Source organism: Gigantopelta aegis, chromosome 9, assembly GCF_016097555.1.
Source record: "Gigantopelta aegis isolate Gae_Host chromosome 9, Gae_host_genome, whole genome shotgun sequence".
NCBI classification, from domain to species: Eukaryota; Metazoa; Mollusca; class Gastropoda; order Neomphalida; family Peltospiridae; genus Gigantopelta; species Gigantopelta aegis.
Window position 1 is genome coordinate 18,019,553 of NC_054707.1, and position 12,894 is coordinate 18,032,446.

General features: G+C 37.1%; 1 protein-coding gene across 1 annotated transcript in view; it reads right to left on the reverse strand.

Annotated features, from left to right (window-relative positions):
* The window catches only part of LOC121382029 (leucine-rich repeat protein SHOC-2-like), a 35,382-nt gene extending 24,562 nt beyond the window's left edge, over positions 1-10,820 (reverse strand). The window contains exons 1-4 of the mRNA XM_041511494.1: positions 10,698-10,820; positions 9,848-10,597; positions 2,578-2,709; positions 1,477-1,545 (exon numbers count right to left, since the gene is read on the reverse strand). Of these exons, the coding sequence (XP_041367428.1) occupies positions 1,477-1,545; positions 2,578-2,709; positions 9,848-10,075 (429 nt within the window). The 5' untranslated portion in view covers positions 10,076-10,597; positions 10,698-10,820. The remainder of the gene's footprint in view (positions 1-1,476; positions 1,546-2,577; positions 2,710-9,847; positions 10,598-10,697) is intronic.
* Positions 10,821-12,894: the final 2,074 nt, after the last annotated feature.

Here is a 12,894-nt window from a genome sequence, read left to right on the forward strand (position 1 = left end):
CAAAATGTTTGACGTCCAATAGCCAGTGATTAATAAATCAATGAACTCTAGTTAAACAAAACCCTGCAGTACCATCGTTTTGTCCCATTATCAGTCTACAATGCAGGTTTTCAAACTGAGTTTACAATCCAATCCACCCGAATTGGTACAAATCAAGATACTAGCAATTTCGATGATAGTAATGACGATTCACAAATTCCACTAGAAATAAAGGCGCAAAACTTTGTCTGCAGCCTCTATGATGGTATTCCTTGGATTGGTTTGGTGGATGAAGTTTCAGAGGAATTTGGAGACTATAACGTCAAGTTCATGCACCCTCATGGACCTTCAAGACAGTTCCACTGGCCGTCAAAAGCAGACAAGTTTGGGTTCCAAAAAGGGATATACTTTGTGTTATAAACACCCCATCCATGACATCATCTTCATCCAGGAATTACAGTATCTGCCAAAATTATCTCGTCAGAATTTCTAAAGTCTGTTCAACATGGATAGTTAAAGACTAGAAAGCTTGTGACTTCAATCAAATAGTCAAGACTCCTCAAATAAACAGAAATACAATAATATATAAAATTAACAAAAGATGAAGAAAACTACCAGTAGTGATTTATAGATTCTATTTTCCTTAATCAATTGGTTGCCTGGTTGCCACACTATATTGTATCATTAACATTCATGACATTTACAGTGTTGACGCATATACATTTAATAGTGAAATGCATGCAGTCTATACAGAGAGCATAGAACAACAGAAGGTAAACATATTTCAATCTGAAATTGCTGACTAATGAAACATTTTCCACCTCCAATTTTTTTATATGTTGTAGATAACATTTTGGGCTATAATTTTAATCAAAGGTCATCTCAAAGTCACGTGTCCCACAAGGTCAATTTCAATGTCAAAATATAGGTCAAAAGGTCATCAGCCCAAAAGTAACCCAAGTGTCAGGAATACTTGTAATTCCCCCTTTCCAATGATACCTCATTTGTCAAAATTGGACCATTGGTTGCCGAGTTATGGCAATTTAAAAAAGGGCGGCCACGCCCTTTTTTGACAAAATTTAAAAAAAAGAAAAGGCCAAAATAACCTTATATACCAAATTTCATTGAAATTGGAGCGGGTAGGGTTTAACCCATTGGGTGATCTGACATGGAATGACCCTATGCTGTGAAAATATTATTTGTACATTATTTATTATAACCGAATGTTAAGTATGATGTATTTATATATTTTTATAGGTTTCTTCACCATACCACACCATAATAAAGGAACCCTGAACCAGAGGCGTGTCTGTTTTGTTAATGACTAGCTGAGGTGACAAAGAGTTCAAAGGTAAAGAATTAGAATTGACTGCAGTGCAGTTGTAACATTCTTTGTAAGTTTAAATGTAAGTACATGTCAGAATTATTTTCAATCACACTGGGATAAAATGTACACACTGAACTATTAAAAGAATTATTGTAAGTAATATTGCATACTTGTGACTTGCTTAGATCCAAACGCTGAGCACCTTCTTCTTTACACTTTTTGAACTCCTTAGCAACATCCTAAAACAGAAAAGACAGCACAGCAACATTATTTTTGAGAAACCAAGAAACACATATAAGCAAAGGAAAAGGATAAAAGGAAACATATTAGATTAGACAAAATTGATAATTAAGCAAGAAGTTTACCAAGTCCGATACATTTGCCATTAACTTGGTAACAAGCACTGAGACATGGCCTTCCACTGGGAAACAAAAGTTTGTATATTATCTGGTGTCTAAATCACTGTAAGTCAACTGTTGCTTTTATACTTAAGAAACCACATGTAAAATCTGATTCTAATTCAATCTGCATATAACACGATATTTGCACATCTAAAATGAAGGCCGTGTTCAGCCAGATAGAGCGGAGAAATGTTCAGTAGACTGTTTTCATGTGCTGCACGTCAAACCAAAAGAGAAAACCTGTTACATTTTTCCATTACAGGGTTCAAACTTTCACCCACGGCAATGTTTGTTTAAATACAATGGGTGAAATGACCCGCCAATGGCAATTTTGACCCTGCCTATAACAATTTTTAAAAAGTAACTTATGCAACAAATAAACATAATTTATTTTGATGTATGTAGACATATTTCAAATGCACAAATGTTGCCATTGTTGAGGAGCTTTATAGACTGTTATGCCGTCTATGATGCTCCCGACCTACTGCAATTTATATTTCCACGACAGCAACTGCCATCGGTGCTGTCGTTAAGTTCGAGCCCTGCATTAGTAGCAAGGGATTGTTTTTATGCACCATCCCACAGACAGGATAGCACATACCACAGCCTTTAATATACCAGTCATGGTGCACTGGCTGGAACGAGAAATACTCCAATGTGTCCATTGACGGCGATCGATTCCAGACTGACTGCACATCAAAAACTATTTGGTATTGTTTCACGACACCACACATCAAGTGAGTGCTTTACCATTAGGCTATGTATGCCCTGTCCTACCTAAGGACATGGCACTTGAACCGTAACTGGACAAAAATAACTATCAATGAATGAATGAAACAAAATTTGCAATTTGGTGGACATTTTACTTACCAGATCTGCCCTTATGGATGGTCTTCCAGTTACTGTTGGTTTTGCTTTGTTAGTTCCAGGGGCTGTCACAGTCACCTGCTTTTTGGCAATCACAGGATCTACTGCTATTGAGCCTTGACTGTACTTTTTCTCCTACAAATAAAGATAGGTCAAAACAATTATGAATGTAATATTGTTTGATGTAAAAAAAAACACCCACACACACAAAAAAAAGAGATTAAAAAAGAAAGAAAAACAAATGGAATGTTTAAAGACATCTATGTACAGTAAGGATTTAAATATGGTAGGGATACACGGTTTAAAACTACAGACATCAAGAAAAGAAATCTGACACCACAATAACAATGGATTTATTAATTAACGTTTAATGTACAACACACAATCATGAAAAATATATGGGCTATCCAGAGATTGAAGTAAGTCACTTATTTGGATTTTCCTAAATTTTAAGATCACTAATGTTTTATGACTTACAGTATTACAGTAAAAACCTTTCACAGATACAGATACTTTGTTATTCATTCACATCATTGTTCTCTACTCAGGGTACCCACAGAATTAGAAAATTAGAATTTCCTACATTTTCCCTGTTGTAAAATATTTTTCCCTGTCCAATATCCATGATTTTCTATTGTATCCAAGGGCCTCCTGCCACTCCCAATAGCCGCGTCTTCACCTCCAAATACCATAATCAACATATTGTGACAATATATACTCACAGAAAAAAAGTTCCTGTACAGTGAATAATTGCATATAGAATATAATTTACTTGAAATCTGGTCATAAAGGTTTCAGTAAATGAAAGTGTAGCCACTCCCTTCGATATTCTATCGGTGTCCTGTCAACTGCACTAGCTATTTATGCCTTGTGATCACAAGTTGCATTACTAGCATTGTCACATGCTCCTGTTTGACGCCATTTTTCTTATCACTGGACTCTAAAACTACTGTATGGATTTTCATCACTCAGAAAAATACTTTTGTTGGTATTTGATCATTGTCAGTGTGCTGCCATGCCAAAAAGAGAAGAACTGCTTTGAAAGATGGGTATTATTGGTTTTCATCACAACACTATGCAGTGTCTGCGGATATGCTATCGACAGTTTAGGGATACTAGGGATCTTCCATGTTTAGGGAGTCTACACTGAACGTCACATTAACAAATGTCAATATCAAGCAGGTACACATGTGGAATCATTTGGAAATGACAAGTTTAACATCCCAATACATCCCTGAGTTAAGGCCAATCAGTGGAAGAAATGTACGCAACCAATTAGGTGATCACAAAGTACGACCATGACTGTACGTCAAGACGTTGTTCTGTTACATCGTCACCGACGACGCACCTAGCATTGTGTAGACCGTACTTCAGGTTCAGAAGGCCAGAGAGGATCACTGTACTTGTAACAGACCAATAGTACGTCTATGTAAAACACAATATTTTTAAATTTTAAAAATGTCTCACTGAAATTTTAATGATGCACAGGAACTTTTTTCCTTGAGTATATATATACATGTACGTTTCAACTCATTTTTTTTTTCTAATGTTCCAGTTATTGTTAATACTGACTAGCCATAAAAACTACAAATGTTCACTGTGGTCCTTGGGGAAAACATTAGGCATTATGTTGTATTATAACTACATGTAAAACTACATGCTGAATATAAAGATTATGGTTTACAAATATAACAATACTTGCATATATAGATTAAGTCTGGTATAACCTTTTACAATTTGATATAGTGACTAGATGATTTCTCAATAAAAATAGATATTTTTTTAAACATATACCAGAAGTCATCAGTAGCTATCATTCAATACCGTCATGAAAGACAAAGAAATTCAAAATCTTAGGTTTATTACATTTTTACATGACTTTGTATGTACATATCCATGTATATACATGTGTACAATATAGAACAACAAAATTCCTTGATATTTTTCCAGATTCCATTACATCCAAATAAAATTCCATGTATTTTCAAAGAATCAGAACAAAATTTCAAATTCCCTGAATTTTCCCTGCAGGGAATATTTTAAAATAATTTTCCCTGATTTCCCTGTCCCGTGGGTACCCCATCTACTGATGCTGTATGTTGATCTAAACAAACACTCAACTGATCAAATTTAGGTGGTGTAGTTTTAGTTTAATAAGATTTTGTGGAGAATGAAAGAAATGTTTTATTTAACAACAACGCACTCAACACATTGTATTTACGGTTATATGGCGTCATACATACATGTATGGTTAAGGACCACAGAGATATTGAGAGAGGAAACCCGCTGTCACCACTTCATGGGCTACTCTTTTCGATTAGCAGCAAGGGATCTTTTATATGCACCATCCCACAAACAGGGTAGTACATACCACGGCCTTTGATATACCAGTCATGATGCACTGGCTGGAACAAGAAATAGCCCAATGGGCCCACCGACGGGGATCGATTCCACAGCGACCGCGCACTGAGCGAGCGCTATACCACTGGGGTACATCTCGCCTGCTGTGGAGAACGAAGTACCGTTCTTGATTTCTTGCATTTGGTAACTTCCTGGTAACATGAACAGCAGTTCTCAACTTATTTCGATGTATGCTTTTTGGTGACAAAGTATATATGAATTAAGTGAAGAAATTTGTTTTGTTTAATGATACCACTGACATCGATTAATTAATCATCAGCTATTGGATGTCAAACATTTGGTAATTCTGACTCGTAGTCATCAGACGAAACCCGTTACATTTTTTTCTAATGCAGCAAGGGATCTTTTATATGTACTTTCCCACAGACAGAAAAACACATACCACAGCCTTTGTCCAGCTGTGGTGCACTGGTTGGAATGAGAAAAAAACTAATCAGCTGAATGGATCCACCAAGGTGGTTCGATCCTGTGATGCGAGCACCTCAAGCGAGCACTAAACCGACTGAGCTAAATCCCGCCCCATGAATGAAGTGCCACAAAATCAGATACTCTTTTTGATTACAGGCCTTATAAGGCACCATAACCTGCATAAGGTGTTAACCAGGTGGGCTACAGATCACCCACCTAACTCAAAATAATGTTGAAAAATGCCTGCAGGCCTACAGATTTTAATTTTAAGATGAACATCATGTTGAGGTGTGACGGTTAAATGCTCGCGAAGTGACTCATTTTTATTAAATCACGAAAATTTGATCCTGCGAAAATAAAGTATTTTACAGTATTCATCTTTTCTCAAAGTTGTTATTTAAACAAACATTCTTGTTTTGTTTTTCTACAAACCTGTAACACATTTGGATAAAGTTACAATTAAGTGAAACATGAGTTTGTGATTTTGAAATGGTGAATTACCGTATGGTGAAATAGACTAAAACTCGACTCCATAGCTGTTACTTCTCAGACGCATGCGCGTTTTTAAAAATATGAGAAATGCATTTTGTGATATTAAAAACACCAGGAAGACCAAAAACACTTCGAATGTACGGAAAAAGATAATCTAAACAATAAAACCTAAGTAAAGTGTGATTTCAGTTATCAAAAAACGGCTCTAATAGTCAAAAACATGCCTTACTGTTTCAAAACTAGGGTATGTCTCTTTAAATAATATTTATTTTCATCACATACTGCCTTGTCAATCCATAAATACTGTTTTGTAAATAGTTGTGTCTTTAAAGCAGTCTAAAGTAGAGTCATAAAAATAGAAACATGTTTTCAACTTCCACTGGTGAACATGACTTATGATGTGATTAAAACGACATTCACGACTGGAGACGTCGTTATCGTGGAGGGACCCGTTATCACGATTATAAGCACGAGACTATTGGAGTGCAGCATATACAACACATATACAAGTCAACATTTAAAATAATTAAAGACGTACAGTGGCTCAACAATCTCATTTCATATATAAATAAAACCTGTCTCTAAATGGGACAGGACCGACTTGGTCCAAAACTGAACAGGGGCCGAATTATTTCCAAACACTTGATATTCAAGTTAAGGCAGATAACATCATAACAAAGTATTACCTCCCCCTTAACGTCACTGTGTTTACTCGTGCATAGTCCGATTAACATGTCTCAAACTTTTATTTTTCAAACAAACTACAGATAGATAACACGTTTTATGGAAGATAAATTGCTACTGGTCCACAGTGTTTTCCGTTGTCCAGCTTTGTTTACAGATTAAAGTTACATTCTCTGGTTACCATATTATAACATCATGTACAAATGTGAAATACAAGCTCAAATGCACTTTTAAAAAAGTTGTGTGTGTTCACTATGAACGGATATCGTCAAACGTATACACTTGATTCGTCACCTGTGCCACCATAGCTCGGCAAAGCACAAACGACAGCCTGTTGTCAGTTTCAGTTAACACGTGCGTTTGCCGATTTCAAATTGTAAGGTTCGTCTCAAAAAATTTAAAGAGAAATCTTACGCTGTATGAAAAACGTTCGGTTGAGGATACAGGACTAGTCTTTAGTTAAAAACGGTTTGATCTTGACAACGCATTATCGACAGTCGTACCTTGCTATTTCAGTACTGATATTTTATAAAGTGTTAGTAGAACTTTCAAAGTTTAGTTTGTATACTAGTAACACATTAATCATGTATATATTTTTAAAATAAAATATACTAAAGTAGACAATGAACGTTTTCACTTCTTAAGTTTACGTGTTAAAATCGACAAATTCAAATAAATATTATTTCGTTTGTAAAGGGTAAAGTTGGGGGGGGGGGGGTTAACGACATCAAAGATAAAGCATATTGATTTAATAATCATCCGACCCCATACAATCGTAAATAAAATGTGTTGAGTGCGTCGTTAAATAAAACATATCCTATCCTTCCATCTGCTGTTGGATGTCTAACATTTGGTAATTCTGACATATAATCTCAGAGAGGAATCGGGTGCATGTGCAGGGGGAGGGTATTGGAGGTCGAAACACTTACTTAAAAGCTTAAAATAAATTGAAATGTATTTTGGGGGGGAACATGGCCCCATATTCGCTCAACAGTCTATAACCCCAACCCAACTGAAATCCCTGCACACGCGTCTTGGAAACTCGCTACATTTTTTTTTTTAGCAAGGGATTGTTTATATGTACCATCCCACAGACAGGATATCACATACCATGGTCTTTTTGTATACCCGCCGATGGGATCGATCCTAGACTGACCGCGCATTTCCAAAAAAACACCTTTTTAGGTCTAAGTAATGAATAAAAATAACATATAGTCTTGAAAAATGTTACGTAAATCGAACACAATACCTTCTTCCTCTACCCATAGAGCGTTACGTAATTATTAACACCCCTTTACATGTAACGTGTATGCCAACAGCTGGCCACTGTCAAAATTTTAAGGCAAATCCCCCACTCACCGACCCCTGGAAAGGCGTTGTACCATTCCTCTATGGATATAAATATGTTTTGGAGATATGAGACGACCCCTCAATCAAGACAGTTAAATTTGTTAAAAAATTGCGAAATCTCGCGTGATCTCTTGTTGGGGAATTCTATACTTCTGATAAGTTAGTGAAAACCAAGATCGGTATGAGCCCGTCAAAAATGTTCCACTTTCAAAATCATGGCTTTGTTTTTGACCTGGATAAGCCAGTGTAGTGAAACCAATGCGGAGTGCGGCGTCATATATGCACCAAACGTAATTGGGTTTTCTGTTCTATATGCTTAAATAATAAAAATATTCCAGGGAATGTAGTTTTAAAGTAAAATTATTGGACAGTCGCCAAATGGCGAATGTGATTTAATTTTTTAGACGCCAGGGAATGTTTTTAGTCGCCATGGCGAGTATTTTACTCGCTTCGTAGAGCACTGTTTGATATTCTTCACAATTTCAACTTTAAAGTTTGCTTCCAGGATCAACAAAACAACAATGCATTTAATCCAGTCTTCGTTTTGATTTTGTTAAAAAAAAAAAACTTTCATTTAGCAAAATAAAGAGTAGGCAAAAGTAATGTTGGCTTTGTGCTGTCAAAAAGATGTCAGTAGCATTTCATTAACATAGATTTTCAACATGGAACGTCCAGCTAAATGTCACAGTATTGAACAATCACTTGATGATAAACATACAAGCATTAAAAGTATATTTATAAGCAGAAATTAAAATATCTTAAGTCAAAGTTTCTTTATCTTTTAAAACATTATTAGTTGAATACATCTTCAATACATAGATACGGCTGACTATGAATAGGATACCAGTGGAAACAAACAGCAGAGTACAACAAAAGCTTTTGTCAGAATACAAACCCATAAAAACTGGACAAAAACAGGGCTTCTAGAATTTTTATAAAATCCACTAGCCATGGGATCGGCGATTATAAACATTTACTAGCCAAGAATCAAAATCCACTAGCCGTACTTTACTTTAAGTTAATACAATTTTACTAAATAATAATAGTAATCAGATATGTCACCTAATGAGGGAGATAGAGGTTAAAAACACTAACATTGGGTGTTGGGGTGGGGGCGTCATGTTCATATTTACAAAATAGACTTAACTGCAATATTTGACCTGGGTTTTTTACTAGCCATCGGGCATGGCAATAGTAGTTATTTACTAGCCCAACATTGAATATGACTAACCATGGGAGTGGGCTACCATAATCAAGAAGCCCTGTCTGGCATGGCAATAGTAGTTATTTACTAGCCCAACATTGAACATCACTAGCCATGGGAGTGGGGCTACCATAATCAAGAAGCCCTGTCTGGCATGGCAATAGTAGTTATTTACTAGCCCAACATTGAACATCACTAGCCATGGGAGTGGGGCTACCATAATCAAGAAGCCCTGTCTGGCATGGCAATAGTAGTTATTTACTAGCCCAACATTGAACATCACTAGCCATGGGAGTGGGGCTACCATAATCTAGAAGCCCTGTCTGGCATGGCAATAGTAGTTATTTACTAGCCCAACATTGAACATCACTAGCCATGGGAGTGGGGCTACCATAATCTAGAAGCCCTGTCTGGCATGGCAATAGTAGTTATTTACTAGCCCAACATTGAATATCACTAGCCATGGGAGTGGGGCTACCATAATCTAGAAGCCCTGCAAAAAACTTGGTCCAGTGGATGTCTGGTTTAGAGAGGTTTCACTGTATATCTGACGATTATATAACACAAATTAAAAAAAAAATTAAGACTGTTTAATAAAATGCAGATAATAAAAAAATAATTCTTCTGAAGTCTTAGAATGGTATTTAGCAGACAGAAAATCTTACAATCTTTAATAGAAAATTACCCTATATTGTGACATACAAATTAACAAACCTTTGTGATTTCTTTGGCATGGAGATTGTCCTTCAGGGAGATATTATCCACTGATGCTCCGATATCATCTGCGTAGTTCATCTCTGAATGAAATGGTCTGTGAGTTTCAAGATCTGGCGAATCACCTGCCCCTTGGTTAACAATTGGTGTAACACTCTCCCCTTTATAATCAGCAAGTCTTTCTGCCACAGCCAAATTATCACTAGATTTGGCAGGTTTTCTGGACATAATTGTACGAATAAATCAACACAAAACTGCAAGCATCTAATCTATGATTTTACAAAAGACAGACAGGTACAAGACTTCAATATGAATGAATATATGTGTCAACCAGGAAATCAAACTTGTTTTAACTTACTGAAACAACAGAACAAGAGATCACTATTATTCTGTTGATATGTTTGAAAATCACAACATTTATCCAGCACAGAGATTAAAAACAAGGGATTTACAAAGCAATTTATACATGAAATAAGAAATTATTGTGAAAAAAATGTCCTCCGAGAATTAATTAAACGCCAGAGAACTGTCCAAATATCTCCGAATGGGTTACCAGCTTCACTCTCATTTTACTCTACAAAAGGGGATTATACCAATAACACAGAAGCTCTGATCATCCTAGAAATCCAAAAAGTAGTTGTTTCTAGCACAGAAAAGACATTCTAGTGATGTATCTGTCCATCTCAACACCGTGTTTTTCTCAACTCGGGACTGGGAATTGACACCATATTTGCATCGTTCTGGCTAGACCTGAAAAAAAAGAGAAGGGTTTGCTGACTAATGCACATTTTTGGAAACTAACAGATAACATATGTTTATTCACAAAATATATGACAACAACCTTACATACCCCGTACATGGAAACAAACATGCACAGCAGTAAAAATCGTCTGCAATTTAGGCTGGTTACAAACAAATTTACTATCAGGGATCCTACTACGATGCGCATACAAGGTGCGCAGAATGAGATCCATCATCGGAAGTTACGTCAATGATCGCCTGGGTCAGTAAGGTCACGGGCACTGAGCTCTACTCAGAACTCTGCGGATGTATTCGTTAACTATCACATCGAGGTTTTCCGAACGCAAGGAATATGCTTGTCATTTATAACGTAAGCTCACGTGCATAGAGCTCATGCAGTCATAGAGGCGGAAATTGTTCAAAGCTAATTTTCTTTCTATATATAAATAATTTTCCAAAGAAGCAATGCTCAGCATGACTGGAAACCACGAGCCTATCCAAGAACACAAGTATACCCCAAAACAATAAATCCGGGTCCTATTATTAAATCTATGCGCAAGCCCCTTTAATCGTTTCCGATCGTTCTAATTTTATATCCGTTTCTCTTTTGATTTGCACTGCCAACGGCCTTCTTTGTACGGATCTTTTTGTCCAATCGATTAATGTAGGTCCTACACACATTGTGTTAAATACTGCGCACAAAGATGAATTCCATAAATACAACCGCAATGAACGTCGCCAGCTTTGTCACTAAACATAAGTGATTATATACACCGCGACAGTGTGTATTGCCTCTGCTAATGAGGGCTGCCTATCATGGCAGTTGTATTTTTTAAATTATTATTTTGTTTGGTGAATGTCCAATGTAAGGCAATAATACTCCATAATATGGTATTTCTCGTTCCAGCCAGTGCACCGCGACTGGTATATCAAAGCCCGTGGTATGTGTTATCCTATCTGTTGAATGGTGCGAATAAAAGACCCCTTGCTGCTAATCGGAAAGAGTAGCCCATGAAGTGGCGACAGCGGATTTCCTCTCAATATCTGTGGTCCTTAATCATATGTCCGACACCATATAACCGTAAATAAAATGTGTTGAGTGCGTCGTTAAATAAACAATTTCCTTCCTTCCATAATATGATATTCTATAATAAAAATATAGTATCCCGGGGATGTTGTTTGTGGGTACCTGTGTCTGTACTAATATTTTAATTACACTGTTTACAGCTACGTTTTGGAAAAAAAACATTAATAATGATTACATATTGTTAGTGCACTTCAGCCAAAAATAAAAAATGACTCCTGTTGATTTGATAAAGAACATCACCTCCGGAATAATGGTATTAACATTTTAATCGTGTCTGGACATACCCATCATCTCAAAGAAAATAGCCCCTAAATGTGAGTGGGAGGTTCTGAATGACTTTGGTTAAAAAACCCCACAAAAAACACACACACACACACACACACACACACACACACACACACACACAGGGACGTCGCCTACTTTTAAATTCGTCATCTTAACCGCATGGGTAAATACCATGGTGGCTCAATTTGAGTCAAATGTATTGTCTCAGTGACACACGTTAGGTTGTAATCATGATTTAGGTGTTTTTAGGAATTTATGCGGAGGTGGGGGGGGGGGGGGGTCTAAACTATGGTGAGTGAAATTTACTGGTGGGGTGGGGGTGGGGGTAAAGTCGTTCTCCCTTGGAGTATGTATTGAGACAGATTTCAGCGTTCAGGCCCGTAGGAACGACATCTATAGTGGGATTTGACTTAGTGTCAAAATTGGGGGTGGAGAGTTTAACAGCTTCTAATGGCCAAATGTTTATCTTTATTTATAGAGTAGGACAAAAAACAAACAAAAAAAAAAAAAACAACATACATATTCGTCCACGAGTGGGAGGGCGGGCGCACGTGACCCCCCCCCCCCCCCCCCCACACACACACACGGATCCTACGAGCCTGGGGTTTCGATCCGCTAAGGGGCGGGACGTAGCCTAGTGGTACAGCGCTCGCTCGATGCGCAGTCGGTCTGGGATCGACCCCCGTCGGTGGACCCATTGGGCTATTTCTCATTCCAGCCAGTGCACTACGACTGGTATATCAAAGGCCGTGGTATGTACTACCCTGTCTGTGGGATGGTGTATATAAAAGATCCATTGCTGCTAATCGAAAAGAATAGTGGCGACAGTGGGTTTCCTCTCTCAATATGTGTGGTCCTTAACCATATGTCCGTAAATAAAATGTGTTGAGTGCGTCGTTAAATAAAACATTTCTTTCTTTCGATCCCCTAAACC